Consider the following 23650-nt stretch of genomic DNA (forward strand, 5'->3'; position numbering starts at 1 on the left):
CTCATGCTTGTAGCATCAATTAATACAAAATTAATCCAATTACAAGAGGGGAAAATGCGTGTTAAACATTTTTATTTTATAACAAAATTCATACCACGTATCGAACTGGCTCGCTTTTATTTACGTGCATTGACTGAAATAAGAGCCAAAGTACAGAAAGTCTAGATATTGCACTCCCTATTTCTCCAGCAGAATTTTACAGCCAGTCTTTTGAGAGCTCTCTATGGTTGAATTTGAAAACATTTGATTGAACATCAACCCAATGAAATATATTCTGCTGGGGCTTGGACCAATTCTTGAAGCTGATCAAGAATACTTGTAAAAAAGTCGAACAGATTATTGATTTGGCGCCACCCAGACATGCGTAGTGTCACGTGCATCAAGAACAGGCCTCCGTTGGGCTAAGGCTCATGGTCTTGCACTGGGTAATTGGGCTTGTCCTTATGGGGCAGGGAAAAGTTTCTGTCGCTTCTTTAAAGGACCGAAAATTTTCCGTTTTGCTTGCTCCGAGTCTGATTCTCTCCCTCAGTCGTTTCTCAGGAAGACGGTTTCTACAGAATATTACAAATCAAAAGGGCACCATTGCAAAGTTACAAATCTAGTGACAACTAGGGTTTAACAGACCACCAACTGAGGAGAGAAAAATAAAATAAAATAAAATAAAAAGCTAGGGTTTATCAGAGAGCGTTTGAATCAAACATCTTCAATTCATACTTCTATTGCACCAAAAAAAAAAAAAAAAAAAAAGAAGAAAAATAGTGGAAGGGAGAGCTGTGACTCTCTCTCACTTGATTTTTTTGACAATGAGTGCCGCAGAGAGCAATTCAATGGAGTTCATAGTCTCTTCTCTCTCAAGCAGCTTTAAACAAGTCCCTTTGCCAGCTATCCCACCAATGCTTGATTGCATTTTAGCATCCACAGGCTTGTCTTCAGCTTCACTTTTCTATTCCCTTCTTGACTCTTTTCCTAATCTCAGCAAGGTAATTTTATCACTACTTGTACAGGGACTTCGGTTTGTTCTTGTTTGAATTGGTTTCACTCGGTTTTGTTTGGTTCCAAGGAAATGGCTTGGAAACCACTTTCATCAAGTATTTTAAGTATTTTGTAGAGTAGTGTGACTAAAACAGAAAACTAAATGCATTTTTTCTGCATTTTATGGGAATTCAACTTTCAGAGTCCTGGGGATATGGAAATAACAGCAGTGAGCTAATCACTTTAATCTACTTATTTTATCACACAAGAAAAAAGGAATTATTGGTTTAAAAGTCGAGTACTCTTTTTTCCATTTTCATTTTGTTTCTCCTATGCCCCTTTAAGTTTCTTGGTAACTAAATACTTGTTTGGAGTTAAGTTCACGCTTTATATTTGGTAGGATTTTATCAAGGAGGACCAGAAGTTGGATTCTGGTTGCTGTGACTTTCTTATGTCAATTGTGGGAGCACTTTGTCACCTTTTGAAGAAGCTTGGTGAGTTTTGATATTTAGTCCAGTATAAAACTTGAGTTTCCCTTTCATTTGTGTTTTCTTCCTTAGTCTTAGACACTAACTCTCACCTAACTGGATAATCTGTAATGCAATCAGTTGTCTTGGAGCAATATTTTTATAGACCAAATTCTCAAGTTCCAGCCCCTCCAGACTTAAGGTTATAGACCGTATCTTGATAGCTAGATAATCCCTCTTAACACTTGAGAAAGTCGACTCCCCATCACAGTCTCAATCATATCATCTTCATGTACAAACACTCCAAACAAAGAGCAAAAAAATAATATTGGAGAAGCATGCTTGAATAAGATTATGCACCCAATAAGGGAGAAAATTGCACCCTTCCACTTTAATAACCTTATATAATCTTTGGTTACTACAATATTGTTATTTGAATTTGGGTTGTCCATTGAAAATGCCTTTTTTTCATGGATGAGTGTATGCTATTATTGAACATATATATCTTATTTCTGATTAAAGTTTCTATTCAGGGATTAATCCTAATAGCATGCAGTCATTTATCTGGAGATGCTTTATTCCATTGATGAAGATGGTTCATGTATTGGAGCGTGAGTTGCTTAACCAGGTGAAAAATGATTAGTATTAGTATTGTTATTGTTTCTCTATCATTTCATCTCCATCTATCTGTTGCTAACTGCCTATGTTGTTGCATACTTTCATTTAGATCGTAGAGTCCTTCTTTAATGCTGTGACCGTGACTGATTCTTGGGGTGTTTTAGAAGCTACATTGGTGCCATTTTTCCTGAGATCAGCTGGTCTTTCAGTAGGTATGTCTCAAAATGAAGAATCAGATATCTTTGAATGGGATCAGTATTCAGTTCTGCAAGGTTTAGATGGCATGATAGATAATTTGAATCTGGATAAAGAGTTTATCCTCTCTCTATCTGGGTCATTTCCACTTTCCATATCATGCCATGTTTTAACCTTAATACTAGATTCTGCTCTGCAAAGTTTCCAGGCAGCTTCAACTACAGAATCAATGTTGGAAAATGACTCTTGTTATGCGGATCAGTTGTTTAGCAAATTGCTTTGGGATCTTTGCAATATGAGTGAGCGATTATTTTCACGAAGTTTGGAACACCGGTCTTGTGCTATTAGCTTTCTTCTCCCAGTCCTTTTTAAATCATTTGTTTCACATCACTCTTTGGAAATCTCAGTTGATGGGAGGGCATGTGTTCTTTCCAGGTTATGATTTTACTTCGCCTGATTGCATATGTCTACTGTTTTATAATTTCACCTTAAACCTTGTCTAATTTCATTTGTCTATTCTCCCCTACTGAGTCCTTTTGAATGGTTCCAGACACATTTTCTCTAAGAAAATATGGAATTGCTGCAAATCACTGCTGTCTTGCGGACCTTTGGAGAGAAGAGATGCATATTGTGTGCTCTCTCTATACTTGTCCTTCCTCTCGCGTGTGGAGAGATGTCAGAATGCTGATGCAAGTGTTAGAGCAGAAGAATTTGACGTGAGAGCTGAAAGAGAATTTTGGGTTGAAATAAAAAGGGGCCTGGTACTTGAGTAAAACTTCTCCCCAATTTTTTTTCTCACAATGATATGCTTGTTAACTCAGCAGTTCATAATCATGTTGAAATACATCTTTGATTTAATGTGTTCATTTATGGTCATGGTCTTGTCAGGTTGATGAGGAAAGCTTAGTGAGGAAGCAATCATTACATATATTGAAAAGAGTACTACAAATAAGTGAAGAGGGCCAGCGCAACTCTTTTGTTCCAGAGAAGAAATCACGAGAGAAACATTCAGTCCCTCATGGTATGACAAAAAGGGAAATGTGGGCTAACAAGGAAGCTAAATCACTGGGTGTAGGGGAAATCTGTAGTTCAATTGATTCTCCCTTAGACATTCAGCAGCAGTGGGAGGCATTCATACTTCAATATGAGATGCTTGAAGAGTATGGTACTCATCTGGTAGAAGCTGCCTGGGATCATCAGGTGCTTAATCAGCTTCCCATATCACTCATTTTCTTAACCAATTCATTTTGAATCTCTTATCTGGATAAAGGGAAATTTTTTTCATCTTAATTGGGATAGATCTTTGTTATTAATTCTGCCTCCTTCTCCCTAGTGAAACAAAGTATGCCGTAGCAGCGAATTTAACAATATGGCTGCTAACTACTAATGGTTGCATGCAGATAACCTTGTTGCTTCAGTTTTCAGTATCACGTGATAATTTCGCGAGCTCTATTTGTGGGAGAGTTTGCCAGAGTGAGGTTGAAGATTTAGGTGAAGTTTTTACTTGGTTAACAATTTTGTGGCAACTGGGTTTTCGTCATGACAATCCCCAAGGTATGTTGTGCTTCTTAGCAAAAAGGTGTTGTCAGATCAATTATTTCATATAAACTTCCCCCCAATCTAGTGATAAATGTTCTTTTGTCCATATTGCAGTTAGGTGCTTGATCATGCAGTCATTTTTGGGCATTGAGTGGATGGAGTATGGTGATGCTGCAAAATCAGTGCCTGAAAGTTTTGTTCTTGGTCCATTTATTGAAGGATTAAATGACCCTGTCCACCACAAAGATTTTGGTATGCTCTCAACTTGTTTGGTCATGAGTGCTTTAGCCTTTCAGTATTGAGAATATTATAACTTAAAATTCTTATGATTTATTTGTGAAGGAACCTCACAAATTCTGAATATTCTTTTAAAACTTTAAGACTCTTTCTTTTGAGATCTATTATGTTGATTCACATGTAAAGATATTTGCAGCTTTATAACATAATTTATATTAAATGGTTGGGTTTCATTAATTCTAAACTATTCTTTTGGTTTGTACCACATGCAAAACTTAATAGTAGCTCATTATGATATAGTCTATTTAATGGAGACAGAACTGTTTTGGGTTGGAAGTTCCATATTTTGTGCTTGTGTGTGTCGCCACTTGCCACAGGGAGGGGGAGAGGCGGAGGGCAGTGGGGTAGGTTGGTGATGGCGTGGCCAATGCTTAGTTGGTTTGTGTATGAGAAGGAGAGAGATAGGGAGAAAAGGAAGGGAGGAGGTTTCAGGGAAATGTATAAGGAGTTAAGATGCAGCTGATTTTTTGGGATGTATAGGGAGTAGTAGAATCAGTTGCTTTTTATTAATTGCTTATGTGTGTGTGTATGTGCGTGTGTGTGTTTATGAGTGAATGTTAGGAGGATAACTTACCCTCTACGTCTAATCCTTCTTTCCAAACTCTTCTATAAATTTCTGTTTTTTCATTCAATAAAAAATAAGAGTTAGAACGCAGTGTGAGTGGCTATGCTTTTGAAACAACTGATCAGAAATCAAAACCTTAGAATCCTCCACTGATGGTAGGGGGAGGAGGGCATCCTCTCTGAACTTGTAGTTGGTGGCTCACGAATCAATTCTTATAGTTGAGGCAATTAAATTAGCCATTTTTCTAAACTATGTCCTAGTATTTTATGCTCGTTTAGTTTTTCATAAAATTTTGTAAATATTCTACAAATATTAACTGTTGAAGTTTAAATTTTGTCCTTGTCTTTTATCCATTAAGTATACCTTTCAATGAGAGCAATTAATGGATGCTTTTGTTCACTCTCAGTGATTTCATGATAAAAAAAGACTAGTTGGAAATATCATGTTTCATTCAATTGATTTTCAACATGTTTGCTTTTTCTTCTTTTAGGTGTAAAAGGAGTTTACACTTCAAGGACTATTGAAGGAGCAGCCAAGTTTCTATATCAATATACAAGACATCTAAATGTGAGGTATGCTATTGCATGCTGTATGAGTTCATTTTCAATAGCCTGTTGCTAGAGATGACAGTGGGGAAGGTGAATCGGGTCTTTCAATCCCTAAACATTCACTGTCCCACAACCTGGCAGCCAAGTAATTTTTTCCTTGTCACTTTTCTCCCTCTGCCTTGCCTGCTCCAAGCTTGAAACATTTTTCTTTTATTGAATTCATAATGTATTTTTTATGTTGTCGCCTTCTTAAAACAATTTAATTCAAAATGATCATCTTCAATTTTCAATTTTAAGAGGCAACTTCATGCCTAATTATGGAGAAATCTGAATGATATGTTAAACTATTACAATTATATTCAAATTCGTTTATGTAATATACAATTATATTCAAATTCTTTTATGTAATAGCTATAAGAAAAATCTTCATAACTGACACTAAAAACACTCGAAGATATGTTTCTGTCTAATGTCTAACACGAAAATCGGAAGGATAAAGCAGAGTTTGGATAAACTACACGTCAGGTTCTGCAAGTGATAGTATGTATTGTTCCCAACTTCCTTTTGATCAAAAGAATTTTCGTTTTCCCTGAACCCACCTATACCGGGCAAAGTTTAGAAAACCTATTCCATTTTTAGTGACAGATGCTATATGTACCTGCTTTTTATTAGAAAGTTCTAAATTATTTATTTATTTATTTATTATTATTATTATTATTATTTATGAAACTTCATATTATTTATGAAACTTCATAGTTTTGAAGTGCTACATGTATGCTATGTGATAAGAAAATATCTAATAAAGCGAAAGGCAAATTCTATAGAATGATAGTGAGACCAACAATGTTATATGGTAGCGAATGTTGAACCCTTAGGTCTGATATATTTACAAGATGAATGTTATAGAAATGTGGATATTAAAATGGATATGTTGTCATACAAGATTGGACAATATTAGTAATGACGACATCCGGCAACAGGTGCAAGTAATTTCTGTTGGAGTGATTTGTTCTAAAAAATGCTTCTTGAAACAGAAAGGCTGATGTATGCAATTGATCTCATATGGTTACAGGAAAGGAATTGACTTTTTGCATAGTTTAGCATTGATTGCTAAACATCAGTCTTTTGGTAGAGCTGGATTAATGGGTCTTGCTGAATGTATTGCTTCAGCTGCTTCCGGAGTAGGAATACAGGATGATAATGAAGTTGAATGGAGCGAAGATGCTTCTCCTAATGCAGTTCAGTTGAAATCTTCTTCAAACAAAATTCACCACCTCGACAAAACAGACTTATTGGATACTTTGAGATTTGTCATTGAGAGCAGCAAACAACATTTCAACCCTAATTATCGTCTTCGAGGTCTCTAATCCTTATCTGGTTAGATTATGATAATGTGCTTCCATAATTTAAGATGTACACTTCAACATGAAAGGCATTTGCATATTATTTTGATTCCAATTTTGGCATTTTCAGTGTGTGAAAAAGTTCTGGAGGCTGTTGCTTCTGTTGTCAGTACATTCAATGTGCCACTAGAGGTTCTCTTGCACTTTGTTTCAACATTGCCACGGGAGTTTACTGATTATGGGGGTAAGGAATAGCTATTATACAAGGGTTCCTGACCCTAGTTATGCTTTTCTAACATATTGGTTTGCTATCTGGATATTTTTTGTTATTAATCTCCTATCTTTCTTTTTGTTCTTAATGATTTTGTACTTTCACTTGGGCCCAACGGGGAACCCTGTCGTAATTGTAGCTTCTCCTTGTATTTGATTATTTTCTTTCCTTCTAAATTTGCCATTAAGAATAAATATAATTGCAACTTATTTTGCTTTGTGACAATGAAATCCTTCTCTAACAAGTTCTGCATGATTTTTGTTATTCTTTTTTCTGTTTTGTTGATGAAGAGAAGTCCTATTGATTAGGGGCTGATGCCTGTAAAGGAATATATAATTTTATTTTGATGGTTTGAACCCTTAATTATTGTATTATAGGCCAGGTAGTCACTCTATAGGAAACACACACTTATGTTTCTGAGATGCTTCCTGGAGGGGTGAACAACTAATTTTTAGTTTTTACTGAAGTATGGAACTATCAACTGTTTTTTACTGAGTAATGCACTTGTGTGATGAAATATGAAGCTATCAATCTATATATATTTCCTTTACAGATTTCATGATTATAAGGTTATTGTACTGATCACATTGCCCTATATAGGCTCTGTATACTGCTGCTATGGAAGCATGTAATGAATAAAAATCCTTATTTGTAATGGTACTGTGAAATCAAGTCATGAGTTACTGCTGGTAAAATTTATTTTGTAAAATTCCACTAGTACGACTTCTTGGTCTTCTGTTGTATCTGAGAACTTTTGCACTCTTAATTTAGGTTCAATTCGCTCTCTCTCTCTCTCTCTCTCTCACACACACACACACACACACACACACACACACACACACAGACTTCACTGCTGCAAAGGATTTTCTTATTGATCTTTGTTTTTTCCCTCTTTATGTGTCTCTCTCTATTGTAGGTTCGTTAAGAGAAAAAATGCAAGAATGGCTTTTTGGGGGTGATAAGTTTTACAGTTCTAATAACAATAGTAATCAGATTAAGCTTCTGAAAAGCCTTCAGGAATTCCCAGAAAGGTTTACCAGCTCCCAAGTTTTTGTCGACACTTTTGTTAGTTTTGATGACGAAGACTTGGATGCATGGGAATCTGAAGCAAAAAGATGGGCAAGAATGCTATTTCTTGTAATCAAGGGGGAAGATCAATTAGGGCCTATATTCACGGTTTGCCTTTACCTTCTAATGCTTTCTTCTAATTAATTATCTTATGTGGTATTCCCAGCCTACAAGTCAATATGTAGAAAATAGTATTAATTATATATTCAGGCATTTTAGTTTATCTGTAAGCATATAGATGTTATTATGGGAAATATTGATGATAATTGGTATGATAATTATAAATTTGGGCATGGAAATATCAGTTTTAAATTTATTGGTGATTGTGAATAATAGACGGTTAGATAGATATATCACATTTTTTTGCAGGAAATGGAATAATTATAAGAAACTCTGGTTTCTTCGAAATGAGACAATTAATGGAACATGTTCCCACAACACATACACACCCCATCCTGTTCCTTTTTCTGTAGAACTTTTTCCAATTATCTTTATGCTGTTTTCCTGTGTTATTGTGTCAGCAACTTTCTTTTTGTTCTTGGCTATTTTTTGCTTGTAGAATAAGCATACTCTGGTTAGATATTATTTTGCAGTATTGCATATCAAGGACCTAGTTTTTCTTGCAAAGCTTTTCCTGTTAAGATGGTGCTATTGTTTGATTGCTTAATGAGGACTTTTTTACCTGAGCTGTTTTTCATGTATTTCTGCAAATAACATAGGTGGAAAATATGCTTTTATTATATGTATAATGTATTAAATTAGAAGGAAAGAAAGGAGTTGCTGGTTTGAGAAATCAGGACAAATATATCCTGCCAGCTAAATTGAACTATGAGCTACTGATTCATATGTTGTTGGCCATTTATTTGATAATATGGTATTCTACAGAAAATTTGGAATTTTCCTGTTGGTAAAAGTTTATCGTTTATTCATTATACTTTGTCTATTCTGACTCTTATTTTGAATTGCTTGTCCAGTTTATTCGCAAGTATGGGGTTAACATCTGTGAAGAATTCAATCGTGTTGGTTGTTCACCTGTGAAATTTTTTGTCATTACCATTAATCTGGTTGCAGAGATTCAACTAATGCAGGAGAAAGCACTTGACAATGGTATCAGAATTAGAAATAAACCCAAAGTTAGTTTGTTTGAGACAGTGGATCAATTGGATTGTGCAGAAGCTTCTATAATCAATGGAAAATTGTCTGATATTTTTCTGTCAATACTGGTACTATGCTAACTACACATACATACTTGGTGTATGACTCTATGTAACTTATTATTGATGGAACTGAGTCTTTTTCTCTCTTTTTTTTCCAACTTGAAGGACGATCTGGTCAATTTTGCTTGTGCATCTTGTTCCATTTTCTTAACTAGCACTGCCAGGGACACAAGTCTTCCCAGTTCTGTGAGAGGAAAACTTGGAGGTCCAAGTCAACGTCGGCTTTCATCTTCAACCACAACTGCTGTGTTGGAAGCTGTATGTTTTATATATATGTTTATGTGTGTGTGTTTGTATATATATATATATATATATATATATATTTATAAAAAGCCGGTTATTTTGTTGACATATTAGATATAAATGCACATTTAACCCTTTTGCTGCTGTGTTATAACTTTCGGATAATGTTTATGCTAATTCTAGGCTGCTTTTTACCTCTTTCCATGAGTTTATACACACGTTGTTTGGTGTATGGTTGTATCTTATAATAGCTGAAATTTTGTTTCTTCATCATTTGTTTTTGACTTATTTTTAGGCTTAATTCGGTTTGGTTTTCTGCTTTAATAAAAACTGAATCAAGCTGGTTGGTTAGGTTCGTTTGCTTTGGTTTTGTCTGTTTTAACTGATTTCTGCTCACCCCTAGTGGTATAGAGGGATTAAACAGTTGTTTTGACTTTAGATGCTTTGGATTTTAAAAGGATAACTTAGGTGTGCCATAACCACAAGCAGTTCATGAAAAGTATGTTTAATCACATTGTAAAGCAGCAAAAGATCATTAATTTTCTGTATTCCTGTTGATAAAGTGTAAGCATCAACAATGCTAGCAGCATAAATCAACTTCGCAGCAAAAAAAGTACAGAAGATAAGAGATATAAGCTATATATTACTATCATATACAAATCACATATAAACAGGAACAAAATGGTATTCTTCTTTGTTGTGTTGCCAATGATATTGTCCATAAGAATCTCTTGTAAATTTCTTATTAATTTTGCATGATAGTAATTATTGTTGCTTTTCCATTTTCACATCTGTTGCTGCTTTTGTGAAGCTGCCATTAAGCTAACTAGCTATTCTATAAACCTTCATTATTTGTTTATGCTCTAGTTTTATTGCATTTTAGGTTGGATTTGGATCATCTATCAGAGAACAGCCACTATTGGCTGGAAAAATTTTTTGGATATATGTGCCTCTTGTTCAACTAAACCTCTATCGTGATGCTTAATTAAAATATTTTGTTATTCATTTCCTTCCTCCTTTTTGTTATGTTATTTTCTGGTCATCTAATCTTAATGAGGACGGTCACTATTAGTCTAATTGCTGTACGATCTCTACATGTGTTGGGCCATTCAGTTCACTATGTGTGCTTTCAGTTCCTTTTATTTCCCTCCCTAATTTATAATTTCTCAAACATTAAGATCTTGGCATTCGTTCCTCTGGGTGATCTATTCTTCCAGAATTGCGATATGCCTGTTTTTCTTAGTTGGAAATCTATTATAATAGATTATGCTTTCGTTGATGCATGCATTATTTGTTATCTTTTCCCTTGTAGATAACATCAATCCGAGCAGTTGCATCTATCATGTCATGGTGTGCACAGTTTACCAGTGATGTTCATCTCAAGTTTGCTTGGACTTTTATGTGGCAATTCTTTTGGAAGACTGTTTCATCTCCGACTTGTGGTTCTGAGGTGTGTTGTAAATGATTATCTTTACTTAGCAAAATGTTGGCATGTTCGTTCCTCAGTCTTATACTTGGAAGATTCTTTTAGTTCATTTTGATCTACTTCCACCAATTGATCTAAGTGTTCCAGAACAGAATGGAGCAGAAATTTGTCTAGCAGCATATGAAGCATTAGTTCCGGTTCTCAGATCTATAGCCTCTACATTCTCTCCACGAGCTATGGATCTTATTATGGAAAATGACAAATCATCAACATCTGCAGAAGGCAGTTGCTTAGATCAGTTGGTTCTGTCTTTCCTTCAAAATATAAATAATCTTCTTGCTGTTGGAGTATTGGTGCGAACCCGAAGAGCGGTGTTACTGAATTGGAAGGTAATCTATCTGTGATTCTTATCTTTCATTTTCAAGTTTTTGGTTGGTGCTTGAAATTTTTTTGGTACTAGTTGTCACCATTGTTTATCTTGAACTGGATAAGGTAGTTGCGGTTATGAATAGACTTTACCTTGGTAAGTGTAATTTGCTGTTCAGTTTCTACCTGGCTGTGAATATATGAAAGTTGTTTCTTTGGCATGATTAATATGATAAATGGTATATCTCCTATTCTCTTTTCATTCTAACGATAAATTCTGAATGCCATTAATTTGATTAAAAGAGAGTACCTACTGATATATTGTTACTGATACAGTGGCTATGCCTAGAATCTCTGCTATCCATTCCTCAAACTGCTGTTGAGAATGGGATTCATTTAGAGGATAATAGATCATTCTTCTCAGATGCAGTAATCAGATACATTTTTAGTGATCTTGTTGAAAGGTGAGAAGTGAGATGACTTACTTGAACTAGAGATTCTTGAGTATGTTTTCATTTTCATTATATGAGTGCAATTTTAGTATTATCAGAATGGTATTGTTGACTAGGCTGATGAGGCTGTGCTCGAAACCTTTCCAATGATTTGCCGTATGCTTCTCAATTGATAATTTCTAGAAGATTTTTTTTTTTTCTAGTTATTAATAAGAAATCAATGCTTGTTGCCTCTCTCCCCAAGCCTCTTTGGTATTAGATTTGCAGTAGTTTAGCATAAAAATGAGTTGTTGCTCAAAGTCTTTGAGGCCTTTGATAATGGAGTCATGGTATGCTGATAGCGTGAAGTTTCCTTGTCTACTCGTCTAAACAAGTGGACATCTAGTTGAATTTGCATTATGATAATATAATATTGGAAACATAGATTCTTATTTGTCACAAATTTTCTCTCATATTTTTGCAGCCTTGAGAATTCTGGAGAAAGTTCTGTTTTGCCAATGCTGAGATCCATCAGATTGACCTTGGGGCTCTTGTCCTCTGAAAGTTCAGGTTCACTTGTTTCATCATGCAATGATGTGGATTCACAGGTTTGTCTTGTACTTTCCTTTCGTATGTTTGTGTTTGTTTAGTATGTTATAGTGGGATTTAGTTGTGAGTATAATTATACCTGACACAAGGTATTAAATGGTTTTGAATATTGCTAGCCCTAATGTAGGTAGTGTCATGTTATGCTGAGTCCATACCACTATCTGCCCCTAATGTTTAATTAAAATTCAAGGGGAACGGGAATTGGATATATGGAGCATCCAAACTGAAAGGCATAATGCTGACAAAGTTTTCAAATTTAATATATGACAGCTGTTATTTGAAAATGAAAGGCATTTTCAGAAATATAATTTCAATTAATATTTCACTGCTTCTAAACATAATATTCATTTGCATGGAGTTTTGAGCCTAACTGCTAAAATGAGAGTTTATTTGCACAAGAATTCTACTGTAGAATGCAACTTTCAAGTAGACTGGTTTGCTTGTTCATTTGACTACAGTTGGAGTATTAGTGGATTTATGATGAATTATTTCAATTCTCAGCCTATATATTGCTGATTTTTTATAAAAGTTATGTTGCATTTAAGTGTTGCCACATGATCATGTCAGGCCAAAATACAGTCACTGGTTGGCACTGTATTTCTACCATAGATGAAGTCTTTGTATATTGTGAGAAAAATATAGAGATAATGAAGTTTCTATAGCATCCATGATTTGTCCATAAGTTTTGTATATTATCTTCTTTCTGCATATTTTGTTTTGCACAAATAGAGAATCTGAATTTTTCACATATCATGGATGGCTCAATTCTAAATGTAGATGATGTGGCATTTGGTTCGTTCCTCTTGGATATTGCATGTCAGCAACAACAAGCGGAGGGTTGCATCTATTGCTGCACTTTTGTCTTCTGCCTTACATACTTCTGTGTTTGCTGATGAGGGGATGCATTTAATTAACAATGTACCTGGACCTCTGAAGTGGGTATGTTATTCCTCTGCTTCTGCTTGTGAATGCAACTATCATATTTTCCTTGTGATGACCTACATATGGTCCAGTTCATGAGGATAGCTGATAGTTGTTTTTTTTTTTGTTCAGCTAACATTATTTATTATCTCTTAACAATATTGTTGCTGCAGTTTGTTGAAAATATTCTCGAGGAAGGTACCAAAAGTCCCCGCACAATTCGCCTTACAGCATTGCATTTGACAGGGCTCTGGCTTTCACATCCAAGGATAATTAAGTACTACATAAAAGAACTAAAGCTTCTTACACTCTATGGTTCCGGTGTGTTACATGCTTCTGTTCTTGTGTCATACATATGAGTAGTTTCATTTTCCTTGTTTTGTATATGTTAAAGTTATTTCAAATTCAATAATGGAATTTTCTCCTACAGTTGCATTCGATGAAGATTTTGAAGCTGAACTAACTGAAAACCGTGAGGCAAGGATTGAAGTTTCATTGTTGGCTAAAAGCCCAGATTCTGAGCTGACTGAAGTAAGATATCCAATTTAGTCAAACAGGTTTTTGACGGCTTTCCAGTTTTTACAAAATTAAGTCTTCTTTGGCTGCCTTCTAGTAGTTCAACTCTTCTGGAGCAAAAAATATTTTCATATCTTCATTGACTTCTTGAATGTGTTTGACTTCACATTGACTAATATGGTATATATGGAAAGTAGTATATCAATAATATTAGTAATAATTTGCTTATGGTGATTATAATGCATAGAAAGTGGGTTTCTAAATAGCTATGGGTATTTAGTTTCTAATTCGTATCTTTTCTCATAGGCATTTATCAATACGGAATTATATGCCCGTGTCTCTGTTGCTGCTCTATTCTACAAGCTGGCTGATTTGGTGGGGTCAACAAATGAAAATGAAGATTATTGTGCTGCTATTGAATCTGGCAAATTGTTTCTGCTAGAGCTTCTTCATTCTGTGGTACTGATTAGATTCTTACCAGAACTATAGAGTATATTAACTGGCTAGTCTAAAGTTTTTGAAAAAAAAGTGTCGCATATGGTTGGTTCTTTGTTTAGATATCTTATGTTATTATATACAGACATGGATACCTTTTATTTTTGTAACTAATTGTAATTATGCTCATGTCATCATACTTGTAAATACTTCTCAATGGGTAACCAATTCTTTAAATTGTTAAAGTGATGCTATGTGTCTCCTCATATAGGATATCTCATATTTCCTTGTACAATTGATATAATAGTCTTGAATATATGGTTAATGCAGGTTAACGACAAAGATCTTGCAAAGGAGTTGTATAAAAAGTACAGTGGGGTGAGTAGTAACTTGAGATTATGGTTGAAAGTTTGGAACAGTGAAGAACTTCAATTGTTTTAATGCAAGTACAGGATATGGAAAATAAAATAGAAACTACTGAGGCAAAAAGTAATAGATAGTTATCAGTTAGTTATGGTTCTTATGTTTGTGATACAATTAACAAGTTCATTATTAAATTGCCATTTTTTAACTGTATGTTTACTCATAAAAAAGTCGTGAATAGTTGAATGGTTGAGAAGTTATTTTTCATCAAAATTAAATATTTAGTTCTATCCCTTACTCTCTTGGTCTGTGCTATTATACCATACTGATCATTGACACATCTATTTTCAACAGATCCATAGGCGTAAAATACGTGCTTGGCAAATGATATGTATTTTGTCACGATTTGTAACTGATGATATAGTTGAGCAAGTTACTGGCTGCTTGCACATTGCCCTTTATGTAAGTATTGCTACATAACATGTCATCATCTGCTAGTTCTCTCCCATAATCAATTTATGTATTATAAAATTGGAACTTTCGTTTGGTTGCAAAGCAATTTGGCCTTGCATTTTAGAACTGTCTCAGTTTTCTCTTCATTAGTTCTCCAAATTATTATATCCAGACTTCTGAGCTTTTGCTATGCACTTGTAATTTTGAGCAGAAATTATGTGGCAAGAGATAACCATTCTAAACAATGTGCTCTCTTTCTTCTCTGTCTCTCTGTTGCACGCGCGCACACACACACACACGATGTAGCAAGTAATTTTGATAGATCTTTCTGTGAGATTAATCAGTTAGATCTTTTACTATTATGCTTGAATGCAATACTTCTCTAGTATTGCGTGTACTCTTTGGAATGTTTGGCAAGACTGATTCAGAATAAAATTCAAAACAAGAAATATTTTTTTCATCTGTGGTGGGTAGTCTATTTGTTTGTTCGGAAACAAAAATAAAAAAAAGGAGTAAAATTTGCAATAGATCCTTTGAGATTGTTGCAATTATACTTTCATTCTCCCCTCTTTCAAATATTAAAACTTCATTGTTCATTGCTAAATGCATGACAAGTTTTGAGCAAATACATGTTTCTCATGTTGACTGGATTGATCATTCATGTCTGGTTACCTTAAGGATTTAGGGGTTGGCGTGCATATGAATTTCAAGGAACACATGATTACGGAACCATCATTTGCCACCTAAATTATTATGTGGGATAACTATTTGTATTTGGATAACATTTTTTCTGGAAGAATTTCTTTAGTAGATTTAGATATACAATAGCCAGTAGGGATTGGGTGAGAGGCCAAGTATTGGCTTAGATTTTTTATCGAAGGATCTCTACTCTTTTCTTTTGTCTTTATCTAATAGACAATTCTTTCTTTATTAAAGAAAATAATGAGCATCATGGACCTGTCAGTTGGCCTTACTAGATACAATTAGGTTATTATTAAGTCCAAATATTTTTGTATATTAATGATCATGTCTTCATATGAGTGGAATCCACATGGTTTATCTAATTGTGGAATGCCATAATTTTAAAGTTTGATACTTTTTTTTTTCTAAAGAAAAAATTGGATTAACATTATGGGTCTGTGAAAACCCATGACCTCCAAAAAGGAAGCTTTAGCAATAATGATAAACCTGGCAGCTATTGCTTATTTGACTGCAGAGAATTATATTTGTGATATTCCTGTTGATATTCTGAACTTTGCAGCTACCATGTTTTTTCAGTTTTAATTTTTATTGTCGTGGAAGCCAACTATTTTTCTGTCTTTTGCAGAGAAACAACTTGCCTGCTGTTCGACAATATTTGGAGACATTCACAATTAATATTTACATAAAATTCCCATCATTGGTAAGAAATTTTACATTGAGAGAAATTCACGCTATTCATTTTTGGGATAATTGGGTTATATTGGCAAATTTTCCTAAAGTTTTCTTTTATTCTTTGTCAATGAAGAAATTTAGTGAAAAACGCACAAGGGGGACATGGCTTTGTACAGAGAAATTGTATAACAGATATGAACTTTAATAGTCACAGCATAGATGAACTGGAAATAAGAATGGAAGTGGAATGAGAGCCTGTGATAGTTGACTGTAGTAATATTGCATAGCCACTTTCTTTTTATGTTGATTACTTGTATAAGAAAAGAATTTTATTTTAAAAAAGAAAAATCTGAAAATGCATAGATACAAAAAAATGGAGCCAACCTAGAGATAAAAGCATAACCTAGGAAATTGGCCTCACTATCTCGGTAATTAATATCAATAACTAGATGGAAAGAGAAACTGATCTACCTTCCCAATTCAACATGGAAAAAAAAAGGTAAGCTGCATATCTATCTTCTTTATGACACCTTCAATGGCAGCTTTCTAGCTATTTCCTCGTGCTTATAAAAAAATGTGACATCCCTCTCTGCTGTTGAAATGCTAATGCCTTGTTGCAATAATGAAGGCTTCATTAATAAACTTTCTTTCGTCTTTTGTTATTGTACTGTATAATAATAAAGGCCTAAAAACAACTGAAAGCCAAGAAAAGAAAAAGAAGTTAATCAAATGAGTTGAAGCCTAAATTTTTTAGATTCTAGATTAGTGCCATGCCAAATAACACAGTTTTACATACTTGAGACTGGTTTTTTGGGGCCTTCTTGCAGAAAAATGGTGGCTTCAGTATGAATTCGTTAAAGGATGCATCTAACTGGGTAGATATAAGTTTTAGAGATGGCATTGGGAAACTACAAAAAGCAGTTTTATTGAACTACAATAGTAGCTGGGAATACGGATAGACATCTAGATAGCGAAAGTGTCTAATGATAGATGCTTAATTCGCGCTGTATATTTTCACCTTCTTCTCAAACCATAACTGTTTAACTCAACAGTCAACTTGACCTATGAGCCATGTGAATTTTTGTGACCATCAAGGGTCATATGTGGTGATTTACGAAGTCAAATGCATGTTTCACAATTCTTCTGTACAACTGTTATGCTATGCTGTGATTAGCATATTTTGGAGTCTGTCCTGAAACTACTGCTTCCCCAAATTATGTAGTTTTTCAAATTAATTACTATCCACGGGTTTTCTTTGATGTCTCTCTTTTAGTCCAATTTGTTGACCTTATTTCATCCCAGGTTGCGAAACATTTGGTTCCTATATTACGGGATTATGACATGAAGCCACAGGTAAACATATATTCGAGTTCTCTTTATTTTGATTACAATTGGATGTTACTCCCTCTGTCCCAAAATATAAGTCGTTTAAGGTTTTTGCACAAGGATTAAGGAAGCAATTAATTCTCCTAGATTTGACCAAATTAAAGGGTAATTTGACCAAATTATCCTTTATCTCAAAATCAATAGTTGCTTATGAAGTATTTGTTGTATTTAGTGTAAACAAAGGCAACATTGAAAAAACATCATTTATTACTTTTTAAAATACACAAAACGACTTATATTTTGGGACAAAATAACAAACTAAAAACGACTTATATTTTGGAACAGAGGGAGTAGTAGTATATACTGTCACTTGTTCAGTATAATGCTCTCTTATTGGCTTAGTCGTGTTCCACTCTAAATTTTTCCATAAGATCGGATATTCATTACTACCTCTTGAAGATTATGTTAAATCTGATTATGAGAACCAATCATTGCTGGCTTTCCTGATTATGTTAAATCATTGAAACATTATAATTTGTGAAGATTAAGAGTCGACAGCAACAGAGCCCATTAGTGTATAACTTTTTCTGAAATAGGTTAAGGAAGAAAGTTATACAGCAATGAGGCTCTGTTGCTCAGACTCTTCCCTTCACTCCGTTGCTATAGTCCTTAAAAATTAAAAGCATTTATGAAAAGAAAACATGCTTTTGAGAGTTGTTTTTTCTGAATTTTGCCCTTTTCTGATTTTGTAATTTAATTTCTCTCAGTTTGAATTGCAGCTCCATTAGAGGAGTTACGTCATGGCATGATAATAATTGGGTGTCCTTTTTATACTTAATTTTCACTTAATTGGACAGAATTTGATATAGATTTTATCTTTTATTTATTTTCGCAGAGCTTTTATCTTGTTATGAGTTCTGTTTTGTGCATTGGCCACACTTCATTGCCTTTTACTAAATTTTGTCTTAAATATCTATATGTCAAATGCAGGCACTCTCTTCCTATGTGTTCATAGCAGCTAATGTCATTCTCCACTCATCTAGTAGGTTTCTATCCAGTCATTTGGATGAATTACTCCCTCCTATAGTCCCATTGTTAACCTCGCATCACCACAGCTTACGAGGATTTACTCAGGTACTGATTGATGCTATACATTTTTTCACCAATATAAATTCTCTTCATTGTCTAAGGTTAAAATATCTTTGTGATATCTTTTGCAGTTACTAGTCTACCATGTTTTTTCTAAATATTTTTCTTTGGTGGACTCTGGAGCCTCTGAAACCATCCCTTTGGAAAAGAAGTGCTTTGAAGATATGAAATTATACCTTGCAAAGAACCCTGATTGTAGGCGGTATGATATCTATCTACATTCTGGGATATGACATTTCAAAAAATTACATTGTCACAGAATCTATCATTGCTCCAACCCATATACACAGGTTCCATTTTTTGTAGATGACCTAATAGAATAAATAATACCTTTGATGCTTTGATCTATTCTTTTTCTTTTTTTTCTTTAACAGTTTTGTGTATTCTTCTTTGATTTATCAGGTTATATTTCATATCTGAAGTAGCTACTTTTTCTAGATCCTATTTTAAACTGGGTACATTAGCAGGGTTATATAAATTGATTTAGCTTATGACTTTCAGCATGGCCATTAGAGATTTTGGAAATTTGTTTTTCTTTATTTGTTCTTATAGGGGTGTGCGTATTCATGTGAAGTACGAGGTCATTCTGTTTAACCATTTTGAACAACACAAGATTTTCCAAAGAGCAATTCTGATAGAGCCAATAAAGTTAGGCTACTCGTATTAATACTTCAGTTGAACTGTTTCATTCAACTTTGATAATTTTTGTAACTTAGTTAATCAGTTCAACTGTTTCATTTAACTATGGTAAGTTTTGTCAGCATATTGAGCAGGCTGACATTTAAATATTATCCTGCTTATTGGACGTTAGTGGAAATTTACGTCTTCCTTCTGTGATTTCTGGCTGATTGTAGCAAAGTATAAAGTCATCAAACCATTATGAATATTTATGTATTATTAATTGTCACTTGTGTGATCCGAGTTTAGGGATACTCAACAGTGAGTGAGTTACATCCTTCATCTACTAGTCTATTTAATGATATTAGAGGTGCTAATCTGTTTCGTTTGCTCATTTTGTTTTTCAGCTTACGAGCATCAATGGAAGGATATCTTGATGCCTACAATCCCATTATCTCCAGTACTCCAGCTGGAATTTTTGTAAACCGGGTCGAGGTCAATGACTGTTTCATTTGATTGAATTTGTATTATGCTCATAGGAGTAAAATCATAAACTGCATTTCACATTGTTATTTATGGTATTGACATGCTTGTATATTTCAGAGAACACTCTATTATTACTAAACAATGCTGTTAAGTAGAAAAGAACATGGCTCCTTGAGAAAGTTGTAAGTCGCATGTTCTGAAAACTGAATGAGACTGGAAAGTTTGACTGGTTGAATTGGGAACTGGCTAGCAGTCTGGTCCAGTTCAGGCCACTTGTTGACTGGCTCAGAGAGAAACAGAAACCAGACCAAACTAAAAATCCAGATGTTTTTAAAAATGATGTAATGATTAGAAAGCTTAAATGAAAAAGGAAAATTAGACTATGTAAGTTCTAGTTTAAATGGTTTACTATTTTAGCTAATTCTAAACATTATTTTTTAATTCTTTGACATAGAATATCAGCCAGTCAAATAATTTAGATTATTGAACCAGGAACCTGTTACGAAGCTGTTTCGACTTTCGGTAAAAACATTCACTTTGCTGGAATATGAGGGATTATATGAGAATATCAAATGCATGTGTGCGTGATTTTTGTAGTTCAGAAATGAAGAATTTTACATTTATTAAAAATCTTTTTGCTCCTTCATTTTGATTTGCCAGAATGCATTGACTGAAGAAAATCTAGCATTAGGTATATCTTTTTGTCCTATCATTAGTGTTTTTGGTGAAATGTACTAATTGTTGCGTAGCTTTCATTGATTGCTAATATGATAGGTAATACTTATGTGATTGCTAATATTGCTAGCTTGGAATGCTTTTTGATGTTTTATTTTTGGCCTGCACATAAACTTATACTAGGTGACATTCTAATAATATTTTTCATTATATTCTGCACTGGTTCTTTGTTTATCTTCTGGTCTCCTCTTTCACAATTTAAATCTTCTTTTTCTTTTTTTTTTTTTCTTTTTGGGATGTTATTTTCCTCATTATTAGCTTTCTTCTCATTTCTGAATGGTTAATCATAGTTCATTTTTAATATTTTGCTCTGAACCCTCTAAAACTAAATTCTGATTTCCTATAGATGAAAGCTAAATTAATTGCCATGTTTCATTGTTTTCTCCATGTGACATACATTTGATGAGATGGCATTTATTTTCTATTCATATAAGTGACTTTTAGGCTTCTGAATTCTTTTTTTTTGTTTTTTTTGATATGCTGAAGGAGCTTGAGTTTGAATGTGTTCCAACATCCCTCTTGGAGGAAGTGCTCAATTTTCTAAACGTATGTGCACTATCTTTTCTTAATGGTTTTTATTCTGTAGCTAGCATCTTACTTTACAGGGTTGCAGGATGTAAGGGAAGAACTCAGATGTTCAATGGCAAAGGATGTTGTAACTATAAAGAATGAGAGCTTAAAAATTGATGCAGATGCTAACTACAGGAGAACATTACCTAATGGGGAACTAAATAAAGAAACATCATTAGATTTTCAGAAAAAAATTACTCCTGCCAAACATGAGAAAGAAGATTCTGATTCCAGTTCCATTTTGGGAAGCAATAAAGGATACAAACAGCTGTTGGGTACGTATATTTAGAAGTCAATTGGAAGTTTGAAAAGCAGATATTTAAGCTCTACTGTTGCTGCACTAATTGGTGGACTTCATCTTACTTTCTGCAATTTGTTCATCTTCTTACACGGATGTTATAATCATATGCATGGACCTTTTTACTTCTGTTTCCACTTGCACCTTTTCCCCTACACATACACAGCAAGTCCAAAGCAGAACTAAAACCCAAAAGTAAGAGGCTGAAAAAAATATTTTACCTGAGACTGCTAATATATAGCTGACTGGCTGGGATGGTGGAAAATTATCGGTACACCAGTCCCCACTAGTTTTGGAGTAGGGTGTAGCTAAGTGTTCTGAGAATAAAACCTACGACTTAGGCAGACCATGATCTGATACCTGGAAGAATAACTATTAATCTCAAAAGCTTGGGCTTCAGGAAACATGCTAAGAATGCAACCTTGTGCCAAAACTATAAAGTCTTTTCTGCTGAAGATTGTGATAACTGTATTTGATTCTTGTCTATTGGAATGCAGAAATAGAAAAGGAGGATGAACTTCTAGATCAGTCAGTTCAATCTAGGATTTTGACAATGGAAAGAATGAAAGCAAGTCGACAACATTTTATCCTTGTGGCATCATTCCTCGATCGAATTCCCAACCTTGCTGGATTGGCACGGACATGTGAGGTATGCATTAGTTAGGTGCTCATACGAGTACTTGTATACCTCTGAGGTGATTCTTGCATTTCTTTTTGAAGCAATTTAGCAATTTTATTTGTTTTCTCTTCATGCCAATTATTCTGCTGTGCAGGTATTTAAGGCATCGGGATTGGCCATTGCAGATGCAAGCATATTAAATGACAAACAATTCCAACTCATCAGGTTTTGATAATATCTCGCTGCCATTTGTTCTTTAGATCTTCACATTTGACTTTACATTGTATTCTACAAAGCTAGCCCAGAATGATAATATGTGAAACTGTGTTGTACCTAAGTACTGACCTTGGACACGGAGATGCACATTAAAGTTCCGTCAAATTGGGTTCTATAATAGTCAACACAAGGTTCTATTCACAGAAAATAACACAACTAAGAGGTTTGGATCAGGGTATCACAATTCCAGAGTTGGAGTGCAAATTCATTGGATCATAGTCTGTCATTGAAGCCATATTAATCATGATCCAGATTTACCTCACCTCTCCTCTCTTAATATTGAACATTGGCCAACTCCCTTTCCTGCCAATTTGCATAGAGCGTTTAATGACTTATAAGACTGATAACAATTGATTTTTCTTGTTTGTGAATGTCTTGCAACAGATGTGTAGCAAATTGATAAGGGCAGTTTTGTTTATTAGTTTTATGCATTTTGTTTTCTAGTGTGACAGCGGAGAAGTGGGTTCCCATCATAGAAGTCCCAGTAAACAGTGTGAAGCACTTCCTCGAGAAAAAGAAGCAAGAAGGCTTCTCTATCTTGGGATTGGAGCAAACAGCCAATAGTGTACCGCTTGATAAGTACACCTTTCCTAAGAAAACAGTAAGTCACTCTTAAACTTACCTGTAAATTCCTTGATTAGGAGACAAGACAAGGAAAGATAATTTGCTTATGCAGCATCTTAAATAAATAAAGGAATTTATGTTTGTGAGTAAGAGAAAGAATGACTCCATCATGTTTTCTGATGAGGTGGGGTTGGGAGGTTGATGTTCTCTTTACATGTATGTAGTGTATCACTGTTTGTTGAATAATTTCTTTCACATTCTTGACAATTCTTTCATGAAATATATAAGAAGCTTGCTTATTTTGTTGTGAAGGTCCTGGTTCTTGGGCGTGAAAAGGAGGGTATACCTGTTGATATAATCCATATACTGGACGCTTGCCTTGAGATTCCACAACTGGGAGTGGTTAGGTCACTCAATGTTCATGTCAGTGGAGCCATTGCTCTCTGGGAGTATACTCGACAACAACGTTTTCAATAGTTCTTTGCTTTAGATAGGAGTTTCCTTGCAATATACAATATGCAGCGTATCTTCACAATACCTTCAGTGGCTACAGGCTGACTTTATTGCTTCTGTAATTTATGTATTTAATGTTTCTGAGTTGCAATGTTGTAATATCTGATGAGGCTGTATTCTTTGTTGAATCGAAGCACCAATGGTTCTCTTAACCAAAGAATTTCGTGTTTAATTCTTTTGAGTTGAATTTCATGTTCGTTCTATGGACTATTAATTTGAAAGGCATCAGCCTGAGATCTATTCTTGGACCAAGTGAGCA

General features: G+C 34.4%; 1 protein-coding gene across 1 annotated transcript; it reads left to right on the forward strand.

Annotated features, from left to right (window-relative positions):
* The first annotated feature begins 518 nt into the window (after positions 1-518).
* Positions 519-23563, forward strand: LOC105632355 (tRNA/rRNA methyltransferase (SpoU) family protein). Its single transcript, XM_089720055.1, has 35 exons — positions 519-980; positions 1373-1466; positions 1973-2067; positions 2167-2687; positions 2803-3013; positions 3141-3452; positions 3653-3806; positions 3906-4043; positions 5144-5225; positions 6274-6560; positions 6675-6788; positions 7732-7991; positions 8858-9106; positions 9206-9358; positions 10656-10793; positions 10922-11158; positions 11472-11599; positions 12051-12174; positions 12953-13114; positions 13270-13417; positions 13527-13627; positions 13919-14071; positions 14378-14425; positions 14765-14872; positions 16191-16265; positions 17540-17590; positions 18554-18697; positions 18784-18914; positions 19738-19825; positions 21038-21097; positions 21165-21396; positions 21917-22068; positions 22193-22263; positions 22759-22915; positions 23191-23563. Exons 1-35 carry the CDS (start codon positions 804-806, stop codon positions 23353-23355), a joined length of 5520 nt encoding a protein of 1839 aa, XP_089576181.1. The 5' UTR covers positions 519-803; the 3' UTR covers positions 23356-23563.
* Positions 23564-23650: the final 87 nt, after the last annotated feature.

Source organism: Jatropha curcas, chromosome 4, assembly GCF_041381405.1.
Source record: "Jatropha curcas cultivar XTBG-Jc1 chromosome 4, XTBG_Jcur_1.0, whole genome shotgun sequence".
Taxonomy (NCBI): domain Eukaryota; kingdom Viridiplantae; phylum Streptophyta; class Magnoliopsida; order Malpighiales; family Euphorbiaceae; genus Jatropha; species Jatropha curcas.

Bases quoted from the DNA above. Each gene is read 5' to 3' on its own strand.
- LOC105632355 (XM_089720055.1), top strand. From the start codon at position 804: ATGAGTGCCGCAGAGAGCAATTCAATGGAGTTCATAGTCTCTTCTCTC. The intron at 6,561-6,674 runs GTCTCTAATCCT...TGGCATTTTCAG, and splicing joins CCCTAATTATCGTCTTCGAG to TGTGTGAAAAAGTTCTGGAG. The intron at 9,107-9,205 runs GTACTATGCTAA...TCCAACTTGAAG, and splicing joins ATATTTTTCTGTCAATACTG to GACGATCTGGTCAATTTTGC.